Source organism: Cetorhinus maximus, chromosome 34 (genome assembly GCF_964194155.1).
Source record: "Cetorhinus maximus chromosome 34, sCetMax3.hap1.1, whole genome shotgun sequence".
Taxonomy (NCBI): domain Eukaryota; kingdom Metazoa; phylum Chordata; class Chondrichthyes; order Lamniformes; family Cetorhinidae; genus Cetorhinus; species Cetorhinus maximus.
In genome coordinates this window covers 1263609-1289137 of record NC_135912.1, presented here as the reverse complement: position 1 = coordinate 1289137, position 25529 = coordinate 1263609, and the positions used below count along the sequence as shown (strand labels likewise).

Here is a 25529-nt window from a genome sequence, read left to right as displayed (position 1 = left end):
CCCCTGACCCCAATAAACATCCCCTCACCGGTAACAACCCCCCCACCCCCGACCCCTGACCCCAGTCGCCACCCTCCCAACCCTAACCCTAACCCTAACCCTGGCCTCTCCCCAGCTCCCACTCTCCTCATGTCCAGCTCCTTGGCCACGCTCCTCCAGGGGTGTGGGGCTCGGTGTCGGGAAGGGGACCAGATCAGATGCTCTGGTACCCGGCCGGGTGCCTCTTCCTCCCGATCAGGTAAGCCAGGAGCACCACGATGATGAGGACAATCAGAATTACAACAACAACAATGGCCACAACAGGCACCCTCTTGTCCGCTGGGCAGTCCTCGGCTGTGAGGAGACAGAGAGAGAGAGAGATCAGACGCAGACTCAGTAATAATAATAACCCCTGCCCTCACCCCCTCCATCCACTCACTCCCTCCCTCCCACACCTTTTATTCACCAGGATGTTGCCTGGGATGAAACATTTAAGTTATGAAGAGAGGTTGGATGGACTTGGGTTGTTTTCGTTGGAGCAGAGAAGACTGAGGGGGCGACCTGATCGAGGTGTACAAGATTATGAGGGGCATGGACAGGGTGGATAGGGAAGGGTCAGTCACGAGGGGGACATAAGTTCAAGGTGAGGGGCAGGAGGTTTAGGGGGGGATGTGAGGAAAACCTTTTTTACCCAGAGGGTGGTGAGGGTCTGGAATGTGCTGCCTGGGAGGGTGGTGGAGGTGGGTTAGCCTCACATCCTTTAAAAAGTACCTGGATGAGCACTTGGCACATCGTAACATTCAAGGCTATGGGCCAAGAGCTGGTAAATGGGATTAGGGAGGTGGGTCAGGAGTTTCTCACGTGTCGGTGCAGACTCGATGGGCCGAAGGGCCTCTTCTGCACCGTGTGGTTCTGTGATTCTCCTTTACATTACCTTACACACTGCCGCCTAATTCAGGACAAAAATGCTTCACCGTCCCGGCCAATAGGAGCCTCAAACCAAACCTTCACACAGGGACCCCCCACTTCACCCCCTCCCCCTCACCACTGAGCGACCCCCTCTCCCTCCTCTCCGAGGGGCTCACAGGCAGCAGTGTTCCCTATGTTACAACAGTGACTGCACCTCCAGACATACGTCAATGTCAATGGCTGGGAGGGTGCTTCGGGGGTGGGGTGGGTGGGGGGGGTGTCAAAGGCGCTAGGGAATTGCAAACTCTCTCTTTGGCGCATTTTTACCTGCACCAAACTGCCCGTTTTTGAAGAATTTGAAGGCTTGAATCTGTTCATCCACCAGGTCGACCCAGAAGTTGCTTTTAGCCATCACCGATTCTTTGGAGCAGCGGTAGGAATATCCAATGTGGGTCTGCAACATCATCACGCTGCTGTTTTTCCCAGTGTACACAGAGGTCGCTGTCAAAGTAACCAAGGCTCTGATGATTAGCTCTCCGGCAATGAACCATCAGATCGCTTATTCACCTCCGGCACCGCGTGAGCGGAAAGCTCCTCCTGAGGCCATTTTGTATTCTGTCCCCACCTCCTACTCCCTCCCCCAGCTGCAGACTCCGTCCCTCTCCCTGGTAACTGTCGGAGGCTGAACCAGTCAGTTCTCCACCGCGGTTGTTATATTCTGAGCCCCGGGGTGAGCTGTCAACCACATCTTCACACCATCATGAAGCGCGCGCCTATTTCCATCTCCATAACACCACCACCGCAACGATTCTGCTGCTGACACCCAATTGTTAACTCTAGCCTGGTCTATTCCAGGGAAGGTAAGCAGCCCTAAGCGCTGGAAATCCCCCCCCCCGTAAACCTCTCTGTTCTCCTTAGAGCCCTCCTCTTGGGTCTAGCTTTATGCTAATATCTCCTACTGTGGGGGCAGTTGTTGTTGGGTGGGTCCCACTTAGATAAGACTCAGTTCAGTGACTTGTTTAACAAGGTTATGGCTGACGGTTCCCCTACATCTACAGGGCTTCACTGCGTTGGCCTATTCCTTCAGATTGACGCTGACAAAGTACTGATTTTGTCCGAGTCTATCTCTCTCCCTGGGGGTCAGTAGGGAGGAGGAGGAGGGGCAAGGGGTGGGGAACGGATGGGAGGGGAGACAGGGACTCGGGATAACCCAGGCGCAGTGAGTCTGCATCAGACGTTAGGAGGATACGAAAGTTCCACCTTTTAAATTGAGTCATCTTCGAGTCAGATGGGAAAACCGACACCAGCCAAGAAGCGTTTACACAACATGCTCCTCTTCGATCGACACACGGAGTGGGCAAGAGATCCCGTTGTGAAGAGTACCAGGAACCGGGAGCTAAACTGAAGAGCGGGACCTCAGGGGATATAACTTCTGGATTATTACCAGAACCACACGCAAATGGGCAAAAGCATAAGCCGGTTGGGGAGGTGAAACATGCCTAAGGAAGGGATGGTGTGGGTACAATGTGACATTGTACCAGCATAAAGACAGGCCCCACCTGAACTAGCCTGGCAACAGGGTCCAAGGGTAAAGGTTAAATAGGGTCACAGGGACCTTAACCTTGAAGCAGGGCATAGACGGAAAAGGTAATATAAATGATAACTTGAATAAAGAGGAGATAATATAAATAATTCAATAATAGAAGGGAAGAGTCAGAAATTGTGATTTAAGCGTCACGGGCAAAGGAAAAATTAAAAGATGTAAATTGATTAAACCGAGAGGATAGCAATGGGAAACGTGAGAGTGAAACATTCAAGCTGAAGGACCAGGGCGCGCGTCCCAAACAAACAATCTTCAGTGTCGCTGAAAAAAGACATTTTGTCAAAAGTTTTTCGTCTTGCACTCATCAGGACAATCGCAAGATTACCAACGTCAGGGGAAGCAACAGCTTCATGCTGTATGAGAAGTGGGGGGGGGGGCTGCTGATTGGTTGGCGAGTGGACTCTGATTGGCGGAGGCGTTGCCGTGGAGAATGCACCAATTAATGGTGGCTGACAGTTAACTGCCAAGCATTGTTTGAAATTTTAAACCAGGCAGCTTGACTCTGACCGGTCAAGGCATTGCCCTGAGGAACGGACCAGCGAATGGCTGTCACTGATTTGGTTTAGCTGAAACAGGGGCACAATATGTGGAAATGTTCCATGTGCAAGGAACAGGGCCCTGTGTATTAACATTTGTAGCTTCCACCACACAGAAACGTGCCACACACTGCGAACCCGACTGACAATTGTAAATCGGTTGTCAGCATAATTCTTAGCAAATGTTGTCCAATCGTGGAATCACATCTAATGTTGGACACTGCGTTTTGAGTTTTCTTTATACAAATGCATGGAATATTAAGGACAAATTACAGGGAGACAGTGATAATGCAATCCAGAGGCCCAGGCTAATGCTCTGGGGACATGGGTTCAAATCCCGCCATGGTAGCTGGTGGAATTTAAATTCAATTAATAAATCTGGAATATAAAGCGAGTCTCAGTAATGGCGACCATGAAACTAACATCGATTGTTGTAAAAACCCATCTGGTTCACTAATGCCCCCTTTAGGGAAGGAAATCTGCCGTCCTTACCCGGTCTGGCCCTACACGTGACTCCAGACCCACAGCAACGTGGTTGCCTCTTAACTGCCCCTCGGAAATGGCCGAGCGAGACACTCAGTTCAAGGGGCAATTAGGGATGGGCAACAAATGCTGGCCTTGCCCACATCCCATGAAAGAATAAATAAAAAATGAATTGCAGATCTGGAGGGGTATGACATGGTAGCCATTGCTGAGAGACATGGCCGCAAGATGGTTAGGCCTGGGAAGTAAATATACCAGGTTATACGCCTACTGGAAAGATAGGGAAAATAGTGGGGAGGTTGAGTGGCGATATTGATTAAGGGTGAATTCACTGCAAACGATAAGCAAGGATATAATGAGAGATTAACAGGCAATGGAGACTTTAAGGGTAGAACTAAGAAATAGAAAAGGGAGTAGAAATAGGGAGTCGTGTACAGGCCTGCTGAGGTGGTAGATTGTATAAATGCAGAGATTAAACATGCACGTAGCAAAAGTAAAGTGGTTTTAATGGCGGGAGGTGGGGGGGGTTTAAAGTTTCATACAGATTGAGATAAGAAGCAGACTAGCTCATGACAGAATGGGGGAGAACGTCTTCACTGTACCCCAGCTCGTTTTCTTTACGATATGCCCAAGGGTCTCAACAAGGGGGGGGGACAGGCCATAAGAACCAGATTTATATAACAGTCTAACAGTGCCCGAACATTTATCTAACGGCGGTCCTATCATCTTTCAGCTCAATGTGGCGTTTGCAAAGAAAAGTGCAAAACAGATACTAAGGGTTGAAATTTAGGCCAGGCTGGGTTCGAGGTCAGGAGTCAGAGACTCCGACAGGAAACTGAGCAAAACCTGTTCACGGGGGAAAATGTCAGGCGGCTAGTGGGAGGTGTTCAAAAGGGTATTTAATGTTCTACTGAACCAGTTTATACCCTCTTAAGGGGCAAGAGCTTTACTTGCCAAAAAAGGACAGCGACAGACAGCTAAAGAAGCAAAAGACAGTGTTCAAAGTAAACAAAAAAGATGCCAAAAAAATGCACCGATCACGGTGAACCGGAGAAAACACAGAGGGTGACACAACACACGGTAAGAAACTTGTGGGGGGTACCAAAAATCAACAAAATAAACTTTACAATCACACTCAGAGCAACGTGGGCCTGTTTAAAAAAACACTGATTTCAGCGACACAGTTCATGAGGATAAGGAAATGGTGGATTCGGTGTGTACCAGTATGAGGAGGATATTAGAGATCAGCACGTCAGTAATCCCAAAGAAACTAATATTAAATCAAAGACAAGGCCTCACTAAATTAACATCGACAGCAAGGTGGTAAATTAAGACACTAAAGAGTGCCAAATCCCCAGGGGCAGGTGGCTTCCGTTGCAGAGTTAGTAGACAGACTAACTTTGATCTTACAAAGTTCTCTTTGATTCGGGAACTGCATCTTTCCATTGGAAATTTCTGCCTGTCGCTCCGCCAATTAAGAAAGGTGAGAGGGGGAAGCGGAATGAGAGGGGGTTATAGGTCAGTTAGCCTCATGTCTCTTTTCAGCAAGTTACTAGAGTCTAGAATTCAAGATAGAGTGACCGAGCATCACCAGTTTCCTGCTCCTGGTTTCTATGGATCAGAGAGATCCAGTATGGAATCCAGTATGGATCCAGTATGGATCTGTAAATCCATCTGCCTGATGGATCTGATCGATTTTCCCCCCCACCCACCAAAAGAGGCGACCAAAGCGATGGACGTGGAGTCTCAGCAGAAGAAAGTCGAAGGACTTGAGAAGAGGGGAGGGGATGAGATGACCTGTGACGGACTTGGTTTTGGTCAGGATGTGCTCCACTGCTGCTGTTCTCTACGGTCAACAAACAGGTAGATACGAGGGTGTCGTGCTCCTGAAAAGCAGAGGTCATTTCTTTCCCGGGGTGTGTGTGTGTGATGTGTGATACGGAGTCCTCACTCAGGCCAGCCCCCATCACATCCTGCCTCACTCTGGCCACCTTCCTGGTCATGTCCTGTCCTGTCCACAACCCTGGCTGCTTTACACAGAGTCTCACTTGCTGAGGACAGGCGGCACAGGTTGGGACAAGGCTGAAGTTCAATCCCAATTCTTTGGGCCCCTTTTTTACCCTTTCACAGGAGGTGGGCGTCGCTGGCAAGGCCCGCGTTTGTTGCCCATCCCTAATTGCCCCTTGAACTGAGCGGCTTGCTGGGCCATTTCGGAGGGGCAGTTCAGAGTCAACCCCGTCGCTGTGGGTCTGGAGTCCCGTGTAGGCCAGACCGGGTAAGGGCGGCAGGGGACATTGGCGAACCGGATGGGTTTTTAATGACAATCGATGATCGTTGCCGCGGTCACCATTTTGAGACGAGCTTTGTATTCCGGGTTTATTAACTGAAGTTAAATTCCACCAGTTGCCGTGGTGGCTCCCGGGGCATTAGCCTGGGCCTGTGGATGGCTCATCCAGTGACGTTCCCACTACACCACCACCTGCCCCTGCGCTAAGACGGCTGCATTAATCCTATCCCTGTAACCGGAGGGGGGAGCGAGTTGGGAACTAAGACGTTAATGGAGAGCCTTGGTGTGGAGGTGGTGTTAGGAGGAGCATGGTGGCCTTGGAATACCAGGCACACACTCTGCCCCTTCCACCCACCTCACTCCCACACGTGCACAGATGCAAAGGTCGCTATGACGACAAGGCCGGGATCTCAATTTTCTCAGACATTCGCCAACCTGGAAAGGAGTCACACACGTGGCCAATGGGGGTGACTTTCAGAGCCGCCCCAGCTTCTCCCCATTGGCTGATTTTGCCGTCAGCTCGTTCGCTCATTGGTCAGCGGGCGCCCGCCATACGAACAGGCCTGATCTCGGCTAGGCCCGGAGAACTGGTCAGGCAGCGGCCGTGGCAACAAGCCTTCGGAATGTCGGACGGAAGGCCGTCTGGTCACGGGACGGGTCCCGATGTGGCGAAATCTGGAACGTCCGGGACCAAACTGGACGTCTGGCCACCCTCGAGGAGGTGAAAGATCCCAACAACTGCAGTTATAAAGCTCCCTCAACATAATGCCCCACGGGTCATGTTCCTGTGTTATAGCCGTGACTACACTTCAGCGGAAAAAGAAGAACCTCATTGGCTGGAGTGTGTTTTGGAACATCCTGAGGATATGAAAGGCGCTATAGAATACAAATTCTACTCTGTGTGGTTCAGATACTTAGGCTCATTCCCGGTGACGAGATCATTCCCTCTCTCTTCCTCTCAATTTCAGCTCCCGTCAATCCACAATGGGCTCAGAGCGCGGCCAGTGTCAACAACATTGCAATGACAGGAATACCAAGGTCACAGGGAATAGGAGCAGGAGGAGGCCACTCGGCCCCTCAAGCCTGTTCCACCATTCAGTAAAACCATGGCTGATCCGAGTGTGGTCTCAGCTCCACTTTCCTGCCCACCGCATCCCCCAACTCCCCCATAACCCTTGACTCCCTTGTCCGTCAAAAATTTGTCTCGCTCAGCCTTGAATATACTCACTGACACCAGCCTCCGCTGCTCTCTGGGGGGGGTAGAGAACTATCGACCCTCTGAGACGAAATTCCTCCTCTCCTCCGTCTCGAATGGGAGACCTCTTATTCTGAAACTGTGCCCCTGCCCAACCCTGGGTTCTAGACTCCCCCTCAAGGGGAAACATCTCTCAGCATCCACCATGTCAAGCTCCCGGCGAATCTTCTATGTTTCCATCAGATCACATCTCATTCTTCTGAGTACAGGCCCAGTCTAAGACAAACCCCTTCACCCCAGCAATCAGCCGCGTGAACCTTCTCTGCTTCTAATCCAAGAATATCCCTCCCTAAGTAAGGAGACTAATACCGTACACAGGACTCCAGGAGCAGTCTTACCAAGGCCCTGTATAATTGTAGCAAGACTTCCCTACGTTTATACTCCATCCCTCCCCCTGCCGTAAAGGCCGAAGCGATGGATTGAGCCACTCGGTTAGAGAGCACACAAAGCCAGGACAACACGGGAGGGCGTGGGTAGCGGAGACTCACTTAAAACCTGTACAAGCAGATTAGCCCAATGTGTTCATTAAACAGTCCAGGAAAGAGAGCCTGTGTAAGTCAGCAGCTCCAGCGCTAGTTATATCAGGCAACGCCTGGGCAGCTGTACTTATCTCTGCACCACACTCATCAGCTCCTGAACCCCTTCACCGACACCATTCGATTCCTCCCACACACTCCTGGCTGGTATCCCACCTCCCACCCTCGAAACTTCAGCTCATCCCAAGCCCTACCGCCCCATACCCAAACTCGCACCGAGTCCCGTTCATCCATCACCCCCTGTGCCCGCTGACCTCAACTGACTTCCAGCAACACCTCAACTCTCATCCTTGTTTTTGACTTCTTATTTCCCTCCATGTTCTCACCCCTCCCTATCTCTGTACTGTCCTCCAACCCTCCCTATCTCTGTACCGTCCTCCAACCCTCCCCATCTTTGTACCATCCTCCAACCCTCCCTAACTCTGTACCTTCCTCCAACCCTCCCTATCTCTGTACCTTCCTCCAATCCTCCCTATCTCTGTACCTTCCTCCAACCCTCCCCATCTCTGTACCTTCCTCCAACCCTCCCCATCTCTGTACCTTCCTCCAACCCTCCCCATCTCTGTACCTTCCTCCAACCCTCCCCATCTCTGTACCTTCCTCCAATCCTCCCTATCTCTGTACCTTCCTCCAACCCTCCCTATCTCTGTACCTTCCTCCAACCCTCCCCATCTCTGTACCTTCCTCCAACCCTCCCCATCTCTGTACCTTCCTCCAACCCTCCCTATCTCTGTACCTTCCTCCAACCCTCCCCATCTCTGTACCTTCCTCCAACCCTCCCCATCTCTGTACCTTCCTCCAACCCTCCCTATCTCTGTACCTTCCTCCAACCCTCCCTATCTCTGTACCTTCCTCCAACCCCTACAACCCTCCCTATCTCTGTAACCTCCTCCAGCCCCTACAACCCTCCCTATCTCTGTAACCTCCTCCTGACCCTACAACCCTCCCATCTCTGTAACCTCCTTCAGCCCCTACAACCCTCCCTATCTCTGTAACCTCCTCCAGCCCCTACAACCCTCCCTATCTCTGTAACCTCCTCCAGCCCCTACACCCCTCCCTATCTCTGTAACCTCCTCCAGCCCCTACACCCCTCCCTATCTCTGTCACCTCCTCCAGCCCCTACAACCCTCCCTATCTCTGTAACCTCCACCAGCCCCTACAACCCTCCCTATCTCTGTAACGTCCTTCAGCCCCAACAACCCTCCCTATCTCTGTAACCTCCTCCAGCCCCTACAACCCTCCCTATCTCTGTAACCTCCTCCAGACCCTACAACCCTCCCTATCTCTGTAACCTCCTCCAGACCCTACAACCCTCCGAGATCTCTGCGCTCCTCCAATTCCGGCCTCTTGAAACTCTCTGGTATTCGTTGCTTCGCCATTGCCGGCCGGGCCTATAACTCACCTGTGGTGCCAGGGAACTTGTATCTCAGTTTACTTTGAATTTCCTTGAGGTAGAAGGTTTGTTTTGTGGTGTTCTAAGAGAGAGAGAGACAGAGAGAGAGAGAGAGTCAAGACGTTTAACAGAAATGAAATGCAAACTTATCAGTGAACTTTACCCTGTGACCCTTTCGGTTGCCCTGGCAGCTGGTGACACCTGTATCCATTTAATCCATTATAAACAGCCATTGACCAACTGGTCAAGGCACAGACTCTGGGTTATTGAGGGTTTATGCTCCCGATCACTGTCCAGTGAGCCCTGGGTTATTGAGGGTTTATGCTCCCGGTCACTGTCCAGTGAGTCCTGGGTTAGGGAGGGTTCCTGCTCCCGGTCACTGTCCAGTGAGCCCTGGGTTAGGGAGGGTTCCTGCTCCCGGTCACTGTCCAGTGAGTCCTGGGTTAGGGAGGGTTCCTGCTCCCGGTCACTGTCCAGTGAGTCCTGGGTTAGGGAGGGTTCCTGCTCCCGGTCACTGTCCAGTGAGTCCTGGGTTAGGGAGGGTTCCTGCTCCCGGTCACTGTCCAGTGAACCCTGGGTTAGGGAGGGTTGTTTAGGAAATTCTAGATGTTTAGATGTTAAAATACTCACCTTCTTAAATCCAAACATCAGGAATCCCTCTGGGAATGTCAGGGTCATGTTAATGTAGTCCGGGCCACAGCTTCCTGAAGAGCTTGTCTTTTTCGGCTCGACAAAGAACAGACCCCAGCACTGCAAATAAAGAGAGAAAGCAAGTGAAATTTGTTGCAAATATCTGTGCCTTTTTGTGGCCGTCGTTTCATCAACTGAGTCCTCCTGGGGCAGGAAACCAGGAGGAGGCGTTTGGAGAGAGGGGGGGCTGACTTCAAATTCTCCACTTCAAACAAAACAGATCCAATTTTGATTAGGTATGTGTAGAGGGAGCTTTACTCTGTATCTAACCCCGTGCTGTACCTGTCCTGGGAGTGTTTGATGGGGACAGTGTAGAGGGAGCTTTACTCTGTATCTAACCCTGTGCTGTACCTGTCCTGGGAGTGTTTGATGGGGACAGTGTAGAGGGAGCTTTACTCTGTATCTAACCCTGTGCTGTACCTGTCCTGGGAGTGTTTGATGAGGACAGTGTAGAGGGAGCTTTACTCTGTATCTAACCCTGTGCTGTACGTGCCCTGGGAGTGTTTGATGGGGACAGTGTAGAGGGAGCTTTACTCTGTATCTAACCCTGTGCTGTACCTGTCCTGGGAGTGTTTGATGGGGACAGTGTAGAGGGAGCTTTACTCTGTATCTAACCCTGTGCTGTACCTGTCCTGGGAGTGTTTGATGAGGACAGTGTAGAGGGAGCTTTACTCTGTATCTAACCCTGTGCTGTACGTGCCCTGGGAGTGTTTGATGGGGACAGTGTAGAGGGAGCTTTACTCTGTATCTAACCCTGTGCTGTACCTGTCCTGGGAGTGTTTGATGGGGACAGTGTAGAGGGAGCTTTACTCTGTATCTAACCCTGTGCTGTACCTGTCCTGGGGGTGTTTGATGGGGACAGTGTAGAGGGAGCTTTACTCTGTATCTAACCCCGTGCTGTACCTGTCCTGGGAGTGTTTCATGGGGACAGTGTAGAGGGAGCTTTACTCTGTATCTAACCCCGTGCTGTACCTGCCCTGGGAGTGTTTGATGGGGACGGTGTAGAGGGAGTTTTACTCTGTATCTAACCCCATGCTGTACCTGCCCTGGGAGTGTTTGATGGGGACAGTGTAGAGGGAGCTTTACTCTGTATCTAACCCCGTGCTGTACCTGTCCTGGGTGTGTTTGATGGGGACAGTGTAGAGGGAGCTTTACTCTGTATCTAACCCCGTGCTGTACCTGTCCTGGGAGTGTTTGATGGGGACAGTGTAGAGGGAGCTTTACTCTGTATCTAACCCCGTGCTGTACCTGTCCTGGGTGTGTTTGATGGGGACAGTGTAGAGGGAGCTTTACTCTGTATCTAACCCCGTGCTGTACCTGTCCTGGGAGTGTTTGATGGGGACAGTGTAGAGGGAGCTTTACTCTGTACCTAACCCCATGCTGTACCTGTCCTGGGAGTGTTTGATGGGGACAGTGTAGAGGGAGCTTTACTCTGTATCTAACCTCGTGTTGTACCTGCCCTGGGAGTGTTTGATGGGGACAGTGTAGAGGGAGCTTTACTCTGTATCTAACCCCGTGCTGTACCTGTCCTGGGAGTGTTTGATGGGGACGGTGTAGAGGGAGCTTTACTCTGTATCTTACCCCGTGCTGTACCTGTCCTGGGAGTGTTTGATGGGGACGGTGTAGAGGGAGCTTTACTCTGTATCTTACCCCATGCTGTACCTGTCCTGGGAGTGTTTGATGGGGACAGTGTAGAGGGAGCTTTACTCTGTATCTAGCCCCGTGCTGTACCTGTCCTGGGAGTGTTTGATGGGGACAGTGTAGAGGGAGCTTTACTCTGTATCTAGCCCCGTGCTGTACCTGTCCTGGGAGTGTTTGATGGGGACGGTGTAGAGGGAGCTTTACTCTGTATCTAGCCCCGTGCTGTATCTGTCCTGGGAGTGTTTGATGGGGACAGTGTAGAGGGAGCTTTACTCTGTATCTAACCCCGTGCTGCACCTGTCCTGGGAGTGTTTGATGGGGACAGTGTAGAGGGAGCTTTACTCTGTATCTAACCCCGTGCTGCACCTGTCCTGGGAGTGTTTGATGGGGACGGTGTAGAGGGAGCTTTACGCTGTATCTAACCCCGTGCTGTACCTGTCCTGGGAGTGTTTGATGGGGACGGTGTAGAGGGAGCTTTACTCTGTATCTAACCCCGTGCTGTACCTGCCCTGGGAGTGTTTGATGGAGACAGTGTAGAGGGAGCTTTACTCTGTATCTAACCCCGTGCTGTACCTGTCCTGGGAGTGTTTGATGGCGACAGTGTAGAGGGAGCTTTACTCTGTACCTAACCCCATGCTGTACCTGTCCTGGGAGCGTTTGATGGGGACTGTGTAGAGGGAGCTTTACTCTGTATCTAACCTCGTGTTGTACCTGCCCTGGGAGTGTTTGATGGGGACAGTGTAGAGGGAGCTTTACTCTGTATCTAACCCCGTGCTGTACCTGTCCTGGGAGTGTTTGATGGGGACGGTGGAGAGGGAGCTTTACTCTGTATCTTACCCCGTGCTGTACCTGTCCTGGGAGTGTTTGATGGGGACGGTGTAGAGGGAGCTTTACTCTGTATCTTACCCCATGCTGTACCTGCCCTGGGAGTGTTTGATGGGGACAGTGTAGAGGGAGCTTTACTCTGTATCTAGCCCCGTGCTGTACCTGTCCTGGGAGTGTTTGATGGGGGCAGTGTAGAGGGAGCTTTACTCTGTATCTAACCCTGTGCTGTACCTGTCCTGGGAGTGTTTGATGGGGACAGTGTGGAGGGAGCTTTACTCTGTATCTAACCCCGTGCTGTACATGTCCTGGGAGTGTTTGATGGGGACGGTGGAGAGGGAGCTTTACTCTGTATCTAACCCCATGCTGTACCTGCCCTGGGAGTGTTTGATGGGGACGGTGTAGAGGGAGTTTTACTCTGTATCTAACCCCATGCTGTACCTGCCCTGGGAGTGTTTGATGGGGACAGTGTAGAGGGAGCTTTACTCTGTATCTAACCCCGTGCTGTACCTGTCCTGGGTGTGTTTGATGGGGACAGTGTAGAGGGAGCTTTACTCTGTATCTAACCCCGTGCTGTACCTGTCCTGGGAGTGTTTGATGGGGACGGTGGAGAGGGAGCTTTACTCTGTATCTTACCCCGTGCTGTACCTGTCCTGGGAGTGTTTGATGGGGACGGTGTAGAGGGAGCTTTACTCTGTATCTTACCCCATGCTGTACCTGCCCTGGGAGTGTTTGATGGGGACAGTGTAGAGGGAGCTTTACTCTGTATCTAGCCCCGTGCTGTACCTGTCCTGGGAGTGTTTGATGGGGGCAGTGTAGAGGGAGCTTTACTCTGTATCTAACCCTGTGCTGTACCTGTCCTGGGAGTGTTTGATGGGGACAGTGTGGAGGGAGCTTTACTCTGTATCTAACCCCGTGCTGTACATGTCCTGGGAGTGTTTGATGGGGACGGTGGAGAGGGAGCTTTACTCTGTATCTAACCCCATGCTGTACCTGCCCTGGGAGTGTTTGATGGGGACGGTGTAGAGGGAGTTTTACTCTGTATCTAACCCCATGCTGTACCTGCCCTGGGAGTGTTTGATGGGGACAGTGTAGAGGGAGCTTTACTCTGTATCTAACCCCGTGCTGTACCTGTCCTGGGTGTGTTTGATGGGGACAGTGTAGAGGGAGCTTTACTCTGTATCTAACCCCGTGCTGTACCTGTCCTGGGAGTGTTTGATGGGGACAGTTTAGAGGGAGCTTTACTCTGTATCTAACCCCGTGCTGTACCTGTCTTGGGAGTGTTTGATGGGGACAGTGTAGAGGGAGCTTTACTCTGTATCTAACCCCGTGCTGTACCTGTCCTGGGAGTGTTTGATGGGGACAGTGTAGAGGGAGCTTTACTCTGTATCTAACCCCGTGCTGTACCTGTCCTGGGAGTGTTTGATGGAGACAGTGTAGAGGGAGCTTTCCTCTGTATCTAACCCCGTGCTGTACCTGTCCTGGGAGTGTTTGATGGGGACAGTGTAGAGGGAGCTTTACTCTGTACCTAACCCCATGCTGTACCTGTCCTGGGAGTGTTTGATGGGGACAGTGTAGAGGGAGCTTTACTCTGTATCTAACCTCGTGTTGTACCTGCCCTGGGAGTGTTTGATGGGGACGGTGTAGAGGGAGCTTTACTCTGTATCTAACCCCGTGCTGTACCTGTCCTGGGAGTGTTTGATGGGGACGGTGGAGAGGGAGCTTTACTCTGTATCTTACCCCGTGCTGTACCTGTCCTGGGAGTGTTTGATGGGGACGGTGTAGAGGGAGCTTTACTCTGTATCTAACCCTGTGCTGTACCTGTCCTGGGAGTGTTTGATGGGGACAGTGTGGAGGGAGCTTTACTCTGTATCTAACCCCGTGCTGTACATGTCCTGGGAGTGTTTGATGGGGACGGTGTAGAGGGAGCTTTACTCTGTATCTAACCCCATGCTGTACCTGCCCTGGGAGTGTTTGATGGGGACGGTGTAGAGGGAGTTTTACTCTGTATCTAACCCCATGCTGTACCTGCCCTGGGAGTGTTTGATGGGGACAGTGTAGAGGGAGCTTTACTCTGTATCTAACCCCGTGCTGTACCTGTCCTGGGTGTGTTTGATGGGGACAGTGTAGAGGGAGCTTTACTCTGTATCTAACCCCGTGCTGTACCTGTCCTGGGAGTGTTTGATGGGGACAGTTTAGAGGGAGCTTTACTCTGTACCTAACCCCATGCTTTACCTGTCCTGGGAGTGTTTGATGGGGACAGTGTAGAGGGAGCTTTACTCTGTATCTAACCTCGTGTTGTACCTGCCCTGGGAGTGTTTGATGGGGACAGTGTAGAGGGAGCTTTACTCTGTGTCTAACCCCGTGCTGTACCTGTCCTGGGAGTGTTTGATGGGGACGGTGTAGAGGGAGCTTTACTCTGTATCTAACCTCGTGTTGTACCTGTCCTGGGAGTGTTTGATGGGGACAGTGTAAAGGGAGCTTTACTCTGTATCTAGCCCCGTGCTGTACCTGTCCTGGGAGTGTTTGATGGGGACAGTGTAGAGGGAGCTTTACTCTGTATCTAACCTCGTGTTGTACCTGTCCTGGGAGTGTTTGATGGGGACAGTGTAAAGGGAGCTTTACTCTGTATCTAACCCCGTGCTGTACCTGTCCTGGGAGTGTTTGATGGGGACAGTGTAGAGGGAGCTTTACTCTGTATCTAACCCCGTGCTGTACCTGTCCTGGGAGTGTTTGATGGGGACGGTGGAGAGGGAGCTTTACTCTGTATCTAACCCCGTGCTGTACCTGTCCTGGGAGTGTTTGATGGGGACAGTGTAGAGGGAGCTTTACTCTGTATCTAGCCCCGTGCTGTACCTGTCCTGGGAGTGTTTGATGGGGGCAGTGTAGAGGGAGCTTTACTCTGTATCTAACCCCGTGCTGTACCTGTCCTGGGAGTGTTTGATGGGGACAGTGTAGAGGGAGCTTTACTCTGTATCTAACCCCGTGCTGTACCTGTCCTGGGAGTGTTTGATGGGGACAGTGTAGAGGGAGCTTTACTCTGTATCTAACCCCGTGCTGTACCTGTCCTGGGAGTGTTTGATGGGGACAGTGTAGAGGGAGCTTTACTCTGTATCTAACCCCGTGCTGTACCTGTCCTGGGAGTGTTTGATGGGGACAGTGTAGAGGGAGCTTTACTCTGTATCTAACCCCGTGCTGTACCTGTCCTGGGAGTGTTTGATGGGGACGGTGTAGAGGGAGCTTTACTCTGTATCTAACCCCGTGCTGTACCTGTCCTGGGAGTGTTTGATGGGGACAGTGTAGAGGGAGATTTACTCTGTATCTAACCCCGTGCTGTACCTGTCCTGGGAGTGTTTGATGGGGACGGTGTAGAGGGAGCTTTACTCTGTATCTAACCCCGTGCTGTACCTGTCCTGGGAGTGTTTGATGGGGACAGTGTAGATGGAGCTTTACACTGTATCTAACCCCGTGCTGTACCTGTCCTGGGAGTGTTTGATGGGGACGGTGTAGAGGGAGCTTTACTCTGTATCTAACCCCGTGCTGTACCTGTCCTGGGAGTGTTTGATGGGGACAGTGTAGAGGGAGCTTTACTCTGTATCTAACCCCGTGTTGTTCCTGCCCTGTGATTGTTTGATGGGGACAGTGTAGAGGGAGCTTTACTCTGTATCTAACCCCGTGCTGTACCTGTCCTGGGAGTGTTTGATGGGGACGGTGTAGAGGGAGCTTTACTCTGTATCTAACCCCGTGCTGTACCTGTCCTGGGAGTGTTTGATGGGGACGGTGTAGAGGGAGCTTTACTCTGTATCTAACCCTGTGCTGTACCTGTCCTGGGAGTGTTTGATGCTAACTCTGGGCTGTTCCTGGTATTGACATGCAGCAAAAGATCTAAATCTTCGCTCACCATCTTCTTCTTTGCCGTTTGATATTGGACCCGGACCTGTAACTTCAGATGTGCCATCGCACAGACCTCCTTGTTCCCTGTTACGTTGTAGCTTCCCGATTCCAGCACAGGTGGAGCGGTTGGATGCACAGAGGTGGGCAACACTGCATGCGTCGTGTGATTGGCTGGGGTGGCCGTCGTGTGATTGGCTGGGGTGGCCGTCGTGTGATTGGCTGGGGTGGCCGTCGTGTGATTGGCTGGGGTGGCCGTCGTGTGATTGGCTGGGGTGGCCGTCGTGTGATTGGTTGGGGTGGCCGTCGTGTGATTGGTTGGGGTGGCCGTCGTGTGATTGGCCGGTGTGTGTGTTGTGTGATTGGCCGGGGTGAGTGTCGTGTGATTGGCCGGGGTGGGTGTCGTGTGATTGGCCGGGGTGGGTGTCGTGAGATTGGCTGGGGTGGTATGAGGGGTGCCAGGCGTACTTGGGGGCAGCAGAGTGACTGGTCTTTGGGGAGATATGACAGTCGGAGGCTGCAGAGTGGCTTGTGTCGGTCTAGGACGACAATTCTGTCCCTCACACTTTACATCTCCATTTGCTGTAAAGAGAAAGGACAAGTATGAATATCTTATACTGGAAACTACTGAAGTATCCCTGACTCCTATCCCAACACTTAACACAACGACCAAAGTGGGTAAACGAGATTCCAATCTGCCTGAGCTCCAGAACATTCCTCACAACAGGGACCATCCATGCTCAGTAACATTCCTCACCGTCATTAGTTGCAGAGTTAGTGCATCAATCTGAGCTCTGCAGTCCTGCCACATCCAGTCGTGAATGGTGGTGGACAATCAAACAACTCACGGGAGGAGGAGACTCCGCAAATATCCCCATCCTCAATGATGGAGGAGCCCAGAACATCAGTGCAAAAGATAATGCTGAAGCAGTTGCTACAATCTTCAGCCAGAAGTGCCGAGTGGATGATCCATCTCAGCCTCCTCCGGAGATCCCCAGCATCCAGATACCAGTCTTCAGCCAATTCGATTCACTCCACATGATATCAAGAAATGGCTGAAGGCACTGGATACTGCAGAGGCAATGGGCCCTGACAATATTTTGGCAATAGTACTGAAGACTTGTGCTCCAGAACTTGCCGCACCCCTAGCCAAGCTGTTCCAGTACAGCTACAACACTGGCATCTACCCAGCAATGTGGAAAATTGCCCAGGTATGTCCTGTACGCAAAAAGCAGGACAAATCCAACCCGGCCAATTACCGCCTCATCAGTCTACTCTTGATCATCAGTAAAGTAATGGAAGAGGTCATCAACAGTGCTATCAAGCGGCACTTCCTTAACCATAACCTGCTCACTGATGCCCAGTTTGGGTTCCGCCAGGGCCACTCAGCCCCTGACCTCATTACAGCCTTGGCTCAAACATGGACAAAAGAGCTGAACTCCAAAGATGAGGTGAGAGTGACTGCCCTTAACACCAAGGTCGCATTTGACCGAGTGTGGCATCAAGGAGCTACAGCAAAACCGGAGTCAATGGGAATCAGGAGGAAAACTCTCTGCTGGTTAGGGTCATACCTAGCACAAAGGAATATGGAGTGTTTGATGGGGACAGTGTAGAGGGAGCTTTACTCTGTATCTAACCCTGTGCTGTACCTGTCCTGGGAGTGTTTGATGGGGACAGTGTAGAGGGAGCTTTACTCTGTATCTAACCCTGTGCTGTACCTGTCCTGGGAGTGTTTGATGGCGACAGTGTAGAGGGAGCTTTACTCTGTATCTAACCCCGTGCTGTACCTGTCCTGGGAGTGTTTCATGGGGACAGTGTAGAGGGAGCTTTACTCTGTATCTAACCCCGTGCTGTACCTGTCCTGGGAGTGTTTGATGGGGACAGTGTAGAGGGAGCTTTACTCTGTATCTAACCCCGTGCTGTACCTGTCCTGGGAGTGTTTGATGGGGACAGTGTAGAGGGAGCTTTACTCTGTATCTAACCCCGTGCTGTACCTGTCCTGGGAGTGTTTGATGGGGACAGTGAAGAGGGAGCTTTACTCTGTATCTAACCCCGTGCTGTACCTGTCCTGGGAGTGTTTGATGGGGACAGTGTAGAGGGAGCTTTACTCTGTATCTAACCCTGTGCTGTACCTGTCCTGGGAGTGTTTGATGGGGACAGTGTAGAGGGAGCTTTACTCTGTATCTAACCCTGTGCTGTACCTGTCCTGGGAGTGTTGCAATTCCCCAGCATTAACATTGTTCACCTGCATTAACAGAAAAGACATCTTTCAATAAGATTTTAATCTGTAATGTAAAGATGTCTCATAGCTGGGGGCAGTTGGTTTTTCACACCTCTACAGGAAGTGGATTGGAGTGATTACAAGAGGAAGTCTTACCACAGAATTCACACCCCTCACTGGGCTAATTGTTTTAAATTATTGTGCAGCAAGAACTGGCTCTGGGATGAATTAGGGAGTTTACGAGGATAATCCCTGGGTTATCCTGAGACCACTGGGTCCGAGATGGAGAGAATCACCAGTTGCATTACAAGGTGCATTTGTAAAGCCCCCTTAAAACAGTTTAAGAATTCCCAAGTCACAAGAAGGTAATCAAACAAAATCCTGACATTGACCAAAAGCTCGGTCAAAGTGGTCGGTTTTAAGGATCGTCTTAAAAAGGAGGAGAGAGAAGAGAGAAAGGTTTAGGGAGAGAATTTCAGAGCCTAGGGTCCAGGCAGCTGAAGGCATGGCCGCCAATGGTGGAGCGATGGAAACCGAGGATGTGTTAGAGGCCGGAATTGGAGCAGCTCAAATTTGTTCACAGGGGATGTGGGCGTCGCTGGCTGGACCAGCATTTATTGCCCATCCCTAATTGCCCTTGTTCAGGGGGCTTTTAAGAGTCAATTACATTGCTGTGAGGTCTGGAGTCACATGTGGGCCAGACCGGGTAAGGACAGCAGATTTCCTTCCCTACAGGACATCAGATGGGTTTTTAACAACAATCGGCGATGGTTTCCTGGTCACCATCAGACTTCTCAGATTTCTTCAGATTTTTTTGTTAAATTCAAATTTCACCATCCACCCTGGCTCCCAGAGCATTACAAAGTGTGACCCAAACCTCCCTGTCGCTTGCCATTTCAACACTCCACCCTGCTCTCATGCCCACATGTCCGTCCTTGGCTTGCTGCATTGTTCCAGTGAAGCTCAACGCAAACTGGAGGAACAGCACCTCATCTTCCAACTAGGCACTTTACAGCCTTCCGGACTGAATATTGAGTTCAACAATTTTAGATCATGAACTCTCTCCTCCATCCCCACCCACTTTTTTCTGACTCATTTTTACTTTATTTATTTCTTTCTTTTCGCACTTATTTTCATTATTATTATTTCTTAAATGTATTTCCATTTTTACTCATTGTTTTATCCCCAGCTTTTAGCTTTCTCGATCTTTTTGTCCCCCACCCCTACTCGGGCCTCCTGTCACTTTGCAGAGTGTTTACCCTGGTCCCGCCATTATCATGTTCTGCTTTCCACTCCGAACGGCATCACCACTATTAACAACCCTTTCACCTTTAGTTTATGACATCTTTCGCAATCTCTCCTTTGCCTCAATCAATCGCTGGCCTTCTACCCAGCTTCACCCGCTCCACCCCTTAAACACTATAAATCTCACCACATTTCTACTCCCCTTGGCTCCGACGGAGAGCCATACGGACTCGAAACGTTAACTCTGTCTTTCCACAGACGCCGTCAGACCTGCTGAGCTTTTCCCAGCATTTTTTGTTTTTGTTTCAGATTTCCAGCACCCGCAGTGTTTTAGAAACATAGAAACTAGGAGCAGGAGGAGGCCATTCGGCCCTTCCAGCCTGCTCCCCCATTCATTATGATCATGGCTGATCATCCAACTCAATAGCCTGCTCCCGCTTTCTCCCCATGCCCTTTGATCCCTTTCACCCCAATATCTAACTCCTTCTTGAAAACATACAATGTTTTGGCCTCAACTACTTTCTGTGCTAACGAATTCCACCACTCCCTGGGTGAAGAAATTTCTCCTCATCTCAGTCCTAAATGGTCTACCCCGTATCCTCAGACTGTGACCCCTGGTTCTGGACTCCCCCACCATCGGGAACATCCTTCCTGCATCCACCCTGTCCAGTCCTGTTAGAATTTTATAGGTTTCTACGAGATTCCACCCCTCATTCTTCTGAACTCCAGCATTGCCCGGGGTCCCTGAAATACTGGTCCAGTGACAGTACCACTAGGCCACCACATCCCCATAAAGAGGGCGGTGGGGCTGCAGGAGGCTACAGAGACAGGGAGGGGTAAGACCCTGGAGGGAACTGAAAACAAGGATGAGAATTTTTTAAATTGAGGTGTTGTTTAACCTGGGCGAGGCGAGGGCCAATACAAGTCAGCAAGCAGAGGGATTTGATGGGGGAGAAGGGACTTGGTGCAGGTTAGGACAGCAGAGTTTGGGATTAGCTCAAGTCTATGGAATGCAGAGTGTTCCTGCTTCTGGCCAGAGTGCGGCAAAACTGGAAGAGGGAGTGGGGGAGGGAAGAGGGAGTGGGGGAGGGAAGAGGGAGTTGGGGAGGCGAGAGATGTGGAGGAGGGCAGAGATCTGACAGTGACCTGCACATCTGCAGCCGCACATGCAGAATTTTAATGTTTATTTTAATCAGGTTCACGGGGTGGAGGAGTTGGAAATCGATCGATTGAACTTTGTTCGCTGGTTGCCTTGGATATTGCACAATGGATCGTGTTACAAAGCAGGTCATGTGCTGCCCGATTGATCCCAGGAATGTACTCTTCCTAAGGACTACAGGCAGGCAACAACATGGAACGGGCCCAACCAGCTGTTGGTGTTTACCCTCTGCTGGGACAAATAGTCCTAGTCACATTTCCCTGCCCCTGCTTTCCTTTATCCTTCACCCCTGTCCAGCCTAAAACTTGAATGTTCATTGTTTTTGCCTCAACCATCAACCCCAGAAGCGAATCCCACAGCTTCATAACTCTCTGGGGTTGGGGTGGGGGGGAGGGGGAGGGATGTAACTTTCCAGAATTGCTATCAATCGGCCAACGTGGAATTCACTGACCACAAGACACCCATGGGCTGGGCGGGGGAGAGGGGTTTGTACACAAGAACGTAAGAAATAGGAACTGGAGTAGACCATTCGGCCCCTCGAGCCTGCTCCGCCATTCAATAAGATCGTGGCTGATCTGTTTGTGTTGTGATTCCCACATTCCCATCTAACCCCGATGACCTTTGATTCCCTTCCCCAATCTTATCTACCTCTTCCTTGAAAGATATTCAGTAACCCCGCTTCCTTCTGAGGCAGAGAGTTCCAAAGTCGCACAACCCTGAGAGAGAACAAATGTCTGCTCACCTCTGTCCTAAAAGGGTGACCCCTAATTTTAAAACAGTGCCCCCCTCCCTGGTTCTGGACTCAAGAGGAAACATCTTTTCCACGTCCACTTGGTGTCACCCTGCTCGGGGGGGTAATTAACCCTGGTTGGGAATAGCAAGCTAGACTGAGTGTTCTCAGGTATGCCCCCCAAACACATACCTCTTGGGGTCCTGACCCTGAGAGCACCTGGAGATCCATATCCCACCTCCTGCTCCCAGCAGTTTCCACTCAGGAAATCATCCCTTCTGGCTGATTAACCAAGAAGTCAGAAAGGAGAAGTGGCAGTGACTGGATGATTAAATGCGTTCTACAGGGAGAGAGAGGGGGGTGATCACAGATGATACTTTCGGTGTATCAGTTTCGAGTTACTTCTGCAAATTCTGAAACTGTTGTTAGGTTCATTTTTTTGCAGTAGCGGAATTCAGAGAGGACAGAAGGAGCAGGGAGAGAGAGAGAGAGAAAGGGAGAGAGGGATAGAGGAGGTCAGCAGCAGCGAGGGAGAGTGGGCAGAGAGAGAGGGAGCACGAGCGCAAGAGAGAACAGAGACAGTTAATGAGGGAGCAGAGAAGGAATTAGAGAAAGAGTGGCAGCAGAGAGGGAGAGAGAGTGAACGAGGCAGCAGAGTGAGAGTGAGGGAGCAGAGAGACAGGGGGATCCTAAGAGAGCAGCAGCAGAGAATGGTGGAGTGTGTGAGGGAGCAGAGAGAAGGAGTAACAAAGCAGCATTAGAGAGGGAGTGTGTGAGGGAGCAAAGAGGAGTAACAAAGCAGCATTAGAGAGGGAGTGTGTGACGGGGCAAAGAGGAGTAACAAAGCAGCATTAGGGAGGGAGTGTGTGAGGGAGCGAAGAGGAGTAACAAAACAGCATTAGAGAGGGAGAGTGTGACGGAGCAAAGAGTAACAAAACAGCATTAGAGAGGGAGTGTGTGAGGGAGCAAAGAGGAGTAACAAAACAGCATTAGAGAGGGAGTGTGTGAGGGAGCAAAGAGGAGTAACAAAACAGCATTAGAGAGGGAGTGTGTGAGGGAGCAAAGAGGAGTAACAAAGCAGCATTAGAGAGGGAGAGTGTGAGGGAGCAAAGAGGAGTAACAAAACAGCATTAGAGAGTGAGTGTGTGAGGGAGCAAAGAGGAGTAACAAAGCAGCATTAGAGAGTGAGTGTGTGAGGGAGCAAAGAGGAGTAACAAAGCAGCATTAGAGAGTGAGTGTGTGAGGGAGCAGAGAGAAGGAGTAACAAAGCAGCATTAGAGAGGGAGTGTGTGAGGGAGCAAAGAGGAGTAACAAAACAGCATTAAAGAGGGAGTGTGTGAGGGAGCAAAGAGGAGTAACAAAGCAGCATTAGAGAGTGAATGTGTGAGGGAGCAAAGAGGAGTAACAAAGCAGCATTAGAGAGGGAGTGTGTGAGGGAGCAAAGAGGAGTAACAAAGCAGCATTAGAGCGGGAGTGTGTGAGGGAGCAGAGAGAAGGAGTAACAAAGCAGCATTAGAGCGGGAGAGTGTGAGGGAGCAGAGAGAAGGAGTAACAAAGCAGCATTAGAGAGGGAGTGTGTGAGGGAGCAGAGAGAAGGAGTAACAAAGCAGCATTAGAGCGGGAGAGTGTGAGGGAGCAGAGAGAAGGAGTAACAAAGCAGCATTAGAGAGGGAGTGTGTGAGGGAGCAGAGAGTGTAGGTGAGAGAGAATTAGAACAATATCACTACAAAAGCCACAGAGAAGTAGTGACAATATTTCAAAGGTCTGATGAGGACGAGAAGGAAGATGAGAAATTGGAATTGAATGTGTAAGAATAATGAGGAACTACAAACTGATGAGGAACTGGAAATAAGGAAAGTAATAGACAAGAGAAAAAGATGATGACAAATGCATGAATAATCCATATTATTAAATAGAATACCTCATAAATAATATAATAGTCAGAGATGTGTGCGAGCTCCAACAATCAGTGAAATCCAACTATAATCACACTTACACTGAATCACAGAATTACAGTACAAGAGGTCACTCGGCCCATCGTATCTGTACTGCTTTTTGAAAGAGCCATCCAATTAGTCCCTACTCCTTCCCCATAGCCCTGCAATTGTTTCTCTTAGTGTCAGCTGTGGCTCAGTTAGTAGCAGTCTCACCTCTGAATCACAAGGTTGTTGATTCAAATCCTGCTCAGCACAAAAACCAAGATTGACACACCGATGGAGTACTGCACTGTCGGAGGGTCAGTACTGAGGGAGTGCCGCACTGTCGGAGGGTCAGTACTGAGGGAGTGCCGCACTGTCCGAGGGTCAGTACTGAGGGAGTGCCGCACTGTCCGAGGGTCAGTACTGAGGGAGTGCCGCACTGTCCGAGGGTCAGTACTGAGGGAGTGCCGCACTGTCCGAGGGTCAGTACTGAGGGAGTGCCGCACTGTCAGAGGGTCAGTACTGAGGGAGTGCCGCACTGTCAGAGGGTCAGTACTGAGGGAGTGCCGCACTGTCAGAGGGTCAGTACTGAGGGAGTGCCGCACTGTCAGAGGGTCAGTACTGAGGGAGTGCCGCACTGTCAGAGGGTCAGTACTGAGGGAGTGCCGCACAGTCAGAGGGTCAGTACTGAGGGAGTGCCGCACTGTCGGAGGGTCAGTACTGAGGGAGCGCCGCACTGTCGGAGGGTCAGCGCTGAGGGAGCTCCGCACTGTCGGAGGGTCAGTACTGAGGGAGTGCCGCACTGTCGGAGGGTCAGCACTGAGGGAGCGCCGCACTGTCGGAGGGTCAGTACTGAGGGAGCGCTGCACTGTCGGAGGGTCAGTACTGAGGGAGTGCCGCACTGTCGGCGGTGCCGTCTTTCAGATGAGAAGCTAAACCATGGCCCCACCTGCCTGTTTGGGTGGATGTAAAAGATCCCATAGCACTATTTCGAAGAAGAGCAAAGGGGAGTTTCTCCCAAGCATCCTGGCCCATATTTATCCCTCAATTAACATCACACAAAGAAACAGATTATCTGGCCATGGGCACACTGCTGTTTGTGGGAGCTTGCTGTGCACAAAATACCTGCCACGTTTCCCACACTACAACAGTGACTACCATGGGGTACTTCTTTGGCTGCAAAGTGCTTTGAGGGGCCCCACTGGATGTGGAAAGCGCTATAGAAATGCAAGTATATTTCCTGCTAAATTTTCATCTGGAACATTACTTGTCCGAAACATGGGGTTGGATAGAGAATAAAAATCAGGAGGAACTGTTTCTTCCAGTGGCTGGAGGGTGGGTAGCCAGAGAGAGAGAGATTGAGATTGAAGAGAAAGCCAGAGAGAGAGAGACAGAGAGAGACACACACAGATTGAAGAGAATGGGTGAAAGGACCAGAGGGGGCGATGAGGAGAAGGTTTTATTTGCCATGCAGTGAGTTGCTGTGATCTGGAAGGCGCTGCCTGAAAGGGCGGTGGAGGCAGATTCAATAGGAACTTTCAGAAGGGAATTGGATAAATACTTGAAAGGGGTATCAGAGGGGGTGGGGGACTAATCGGTCAGCTTCTTTCAAAGAACTAGGATGGGCACGACGGGCCGAATGGTCTCCTCCTCCCCCCCCAACCAACCCCCTGTGCTGTACCTCGGCTGGTTGCCAAATTGTGCAGGGCAGGGAAGGGAGGGAGACACTTTCACTTTTGCAAATAACTCGAGTGCGATATACAACAGAAGTTTCCCAGCCTGGTTAAAACCGACCGAAAATCAATCAATCAATCTGCTTAAACTTAACCAGACTGGAAAGTCTTCCTTTTAAAGTTTTCGGTCAGTGAGAGCACCCAACATTTGAGCAATGAAGCCTGTCCCCACCCCAGCACTGCGAGCAGTCACAACATGCTCAATGTGGCACCAGTAATGCTTAAACTATTTTTCCCTTCCACCTCCACCCCAAATTTTGCCCTGTGCAATCCCCCCCTCTTTACAGTAGATAAAACTATAGCTACAATTACCAGAGTTCAAAAGCTCTGATTTGTTTTAATATATTATATAAGCAACTAAAACTTATTTTTAACTCACCGACAGGGAGAGTGAAGAGGAAAAGGCAGAGGAAGATTGCCAGGGGCATTGTTCCTCAATGTGTTGCTGAGCTCCTTTCCCAGTCTGGTTGTGGAGTGAGGGAGTCGCGCAGTCTAAA

General features: G+C 50.9%; 1 protein-coding gene across 1 annotated transcript; it reads right to left on the bottom strand.

The window, feature by feature from the left end:
* Window positions 1-145: 145 nt before the first annotated feature.
* Window positions 146-25529, bottom strand: LOC144671682 (macrosialin-like). Its single transcript, XM_078533694.1, has 6 exons — window positions 25412-25529; window positions 16036-16607; window positions 9612-9731; window positions 8991-9063; window positions 1216-1389; window positions 146-333 (listed from the first exon to the last, which is right to left on the bottom strand). The coding sequence occupies exons 1-6, from the start codon at window positions 25458-25460 to the stop codon at window positions 194-196; spliced, it is 1128 nt and encodes a 375-aa protein (XP_078389820.1). The 5' UTR covers window positions 25461-25529; the 3' UTR covers window positions 146-193.

Coding starts and splice junctions, on each gene's coding strand:
- LOC144671682 (XM_078533694.1), bottom strand. CDS start 25,460: ATGCCCCTGGCAATCTTCCTCTGCCTTTTCCTCTTCACTCTCCCTGTC. Junction 16,608..25,411: donor CCTCTTCACTCTCCCTGTCG/GTGAGTTAAAAA, acceptor TTCTCTTTACAG/CAAATGGAGATGTAAAGTGT. Junction 9,732..16,035: donor AAACGGCAAAGAAGAAGATG/GTGAGCGAAGAT, acceptor CTTTATTTGCAG/TGCTGGGGTCTGTTCTTTGT.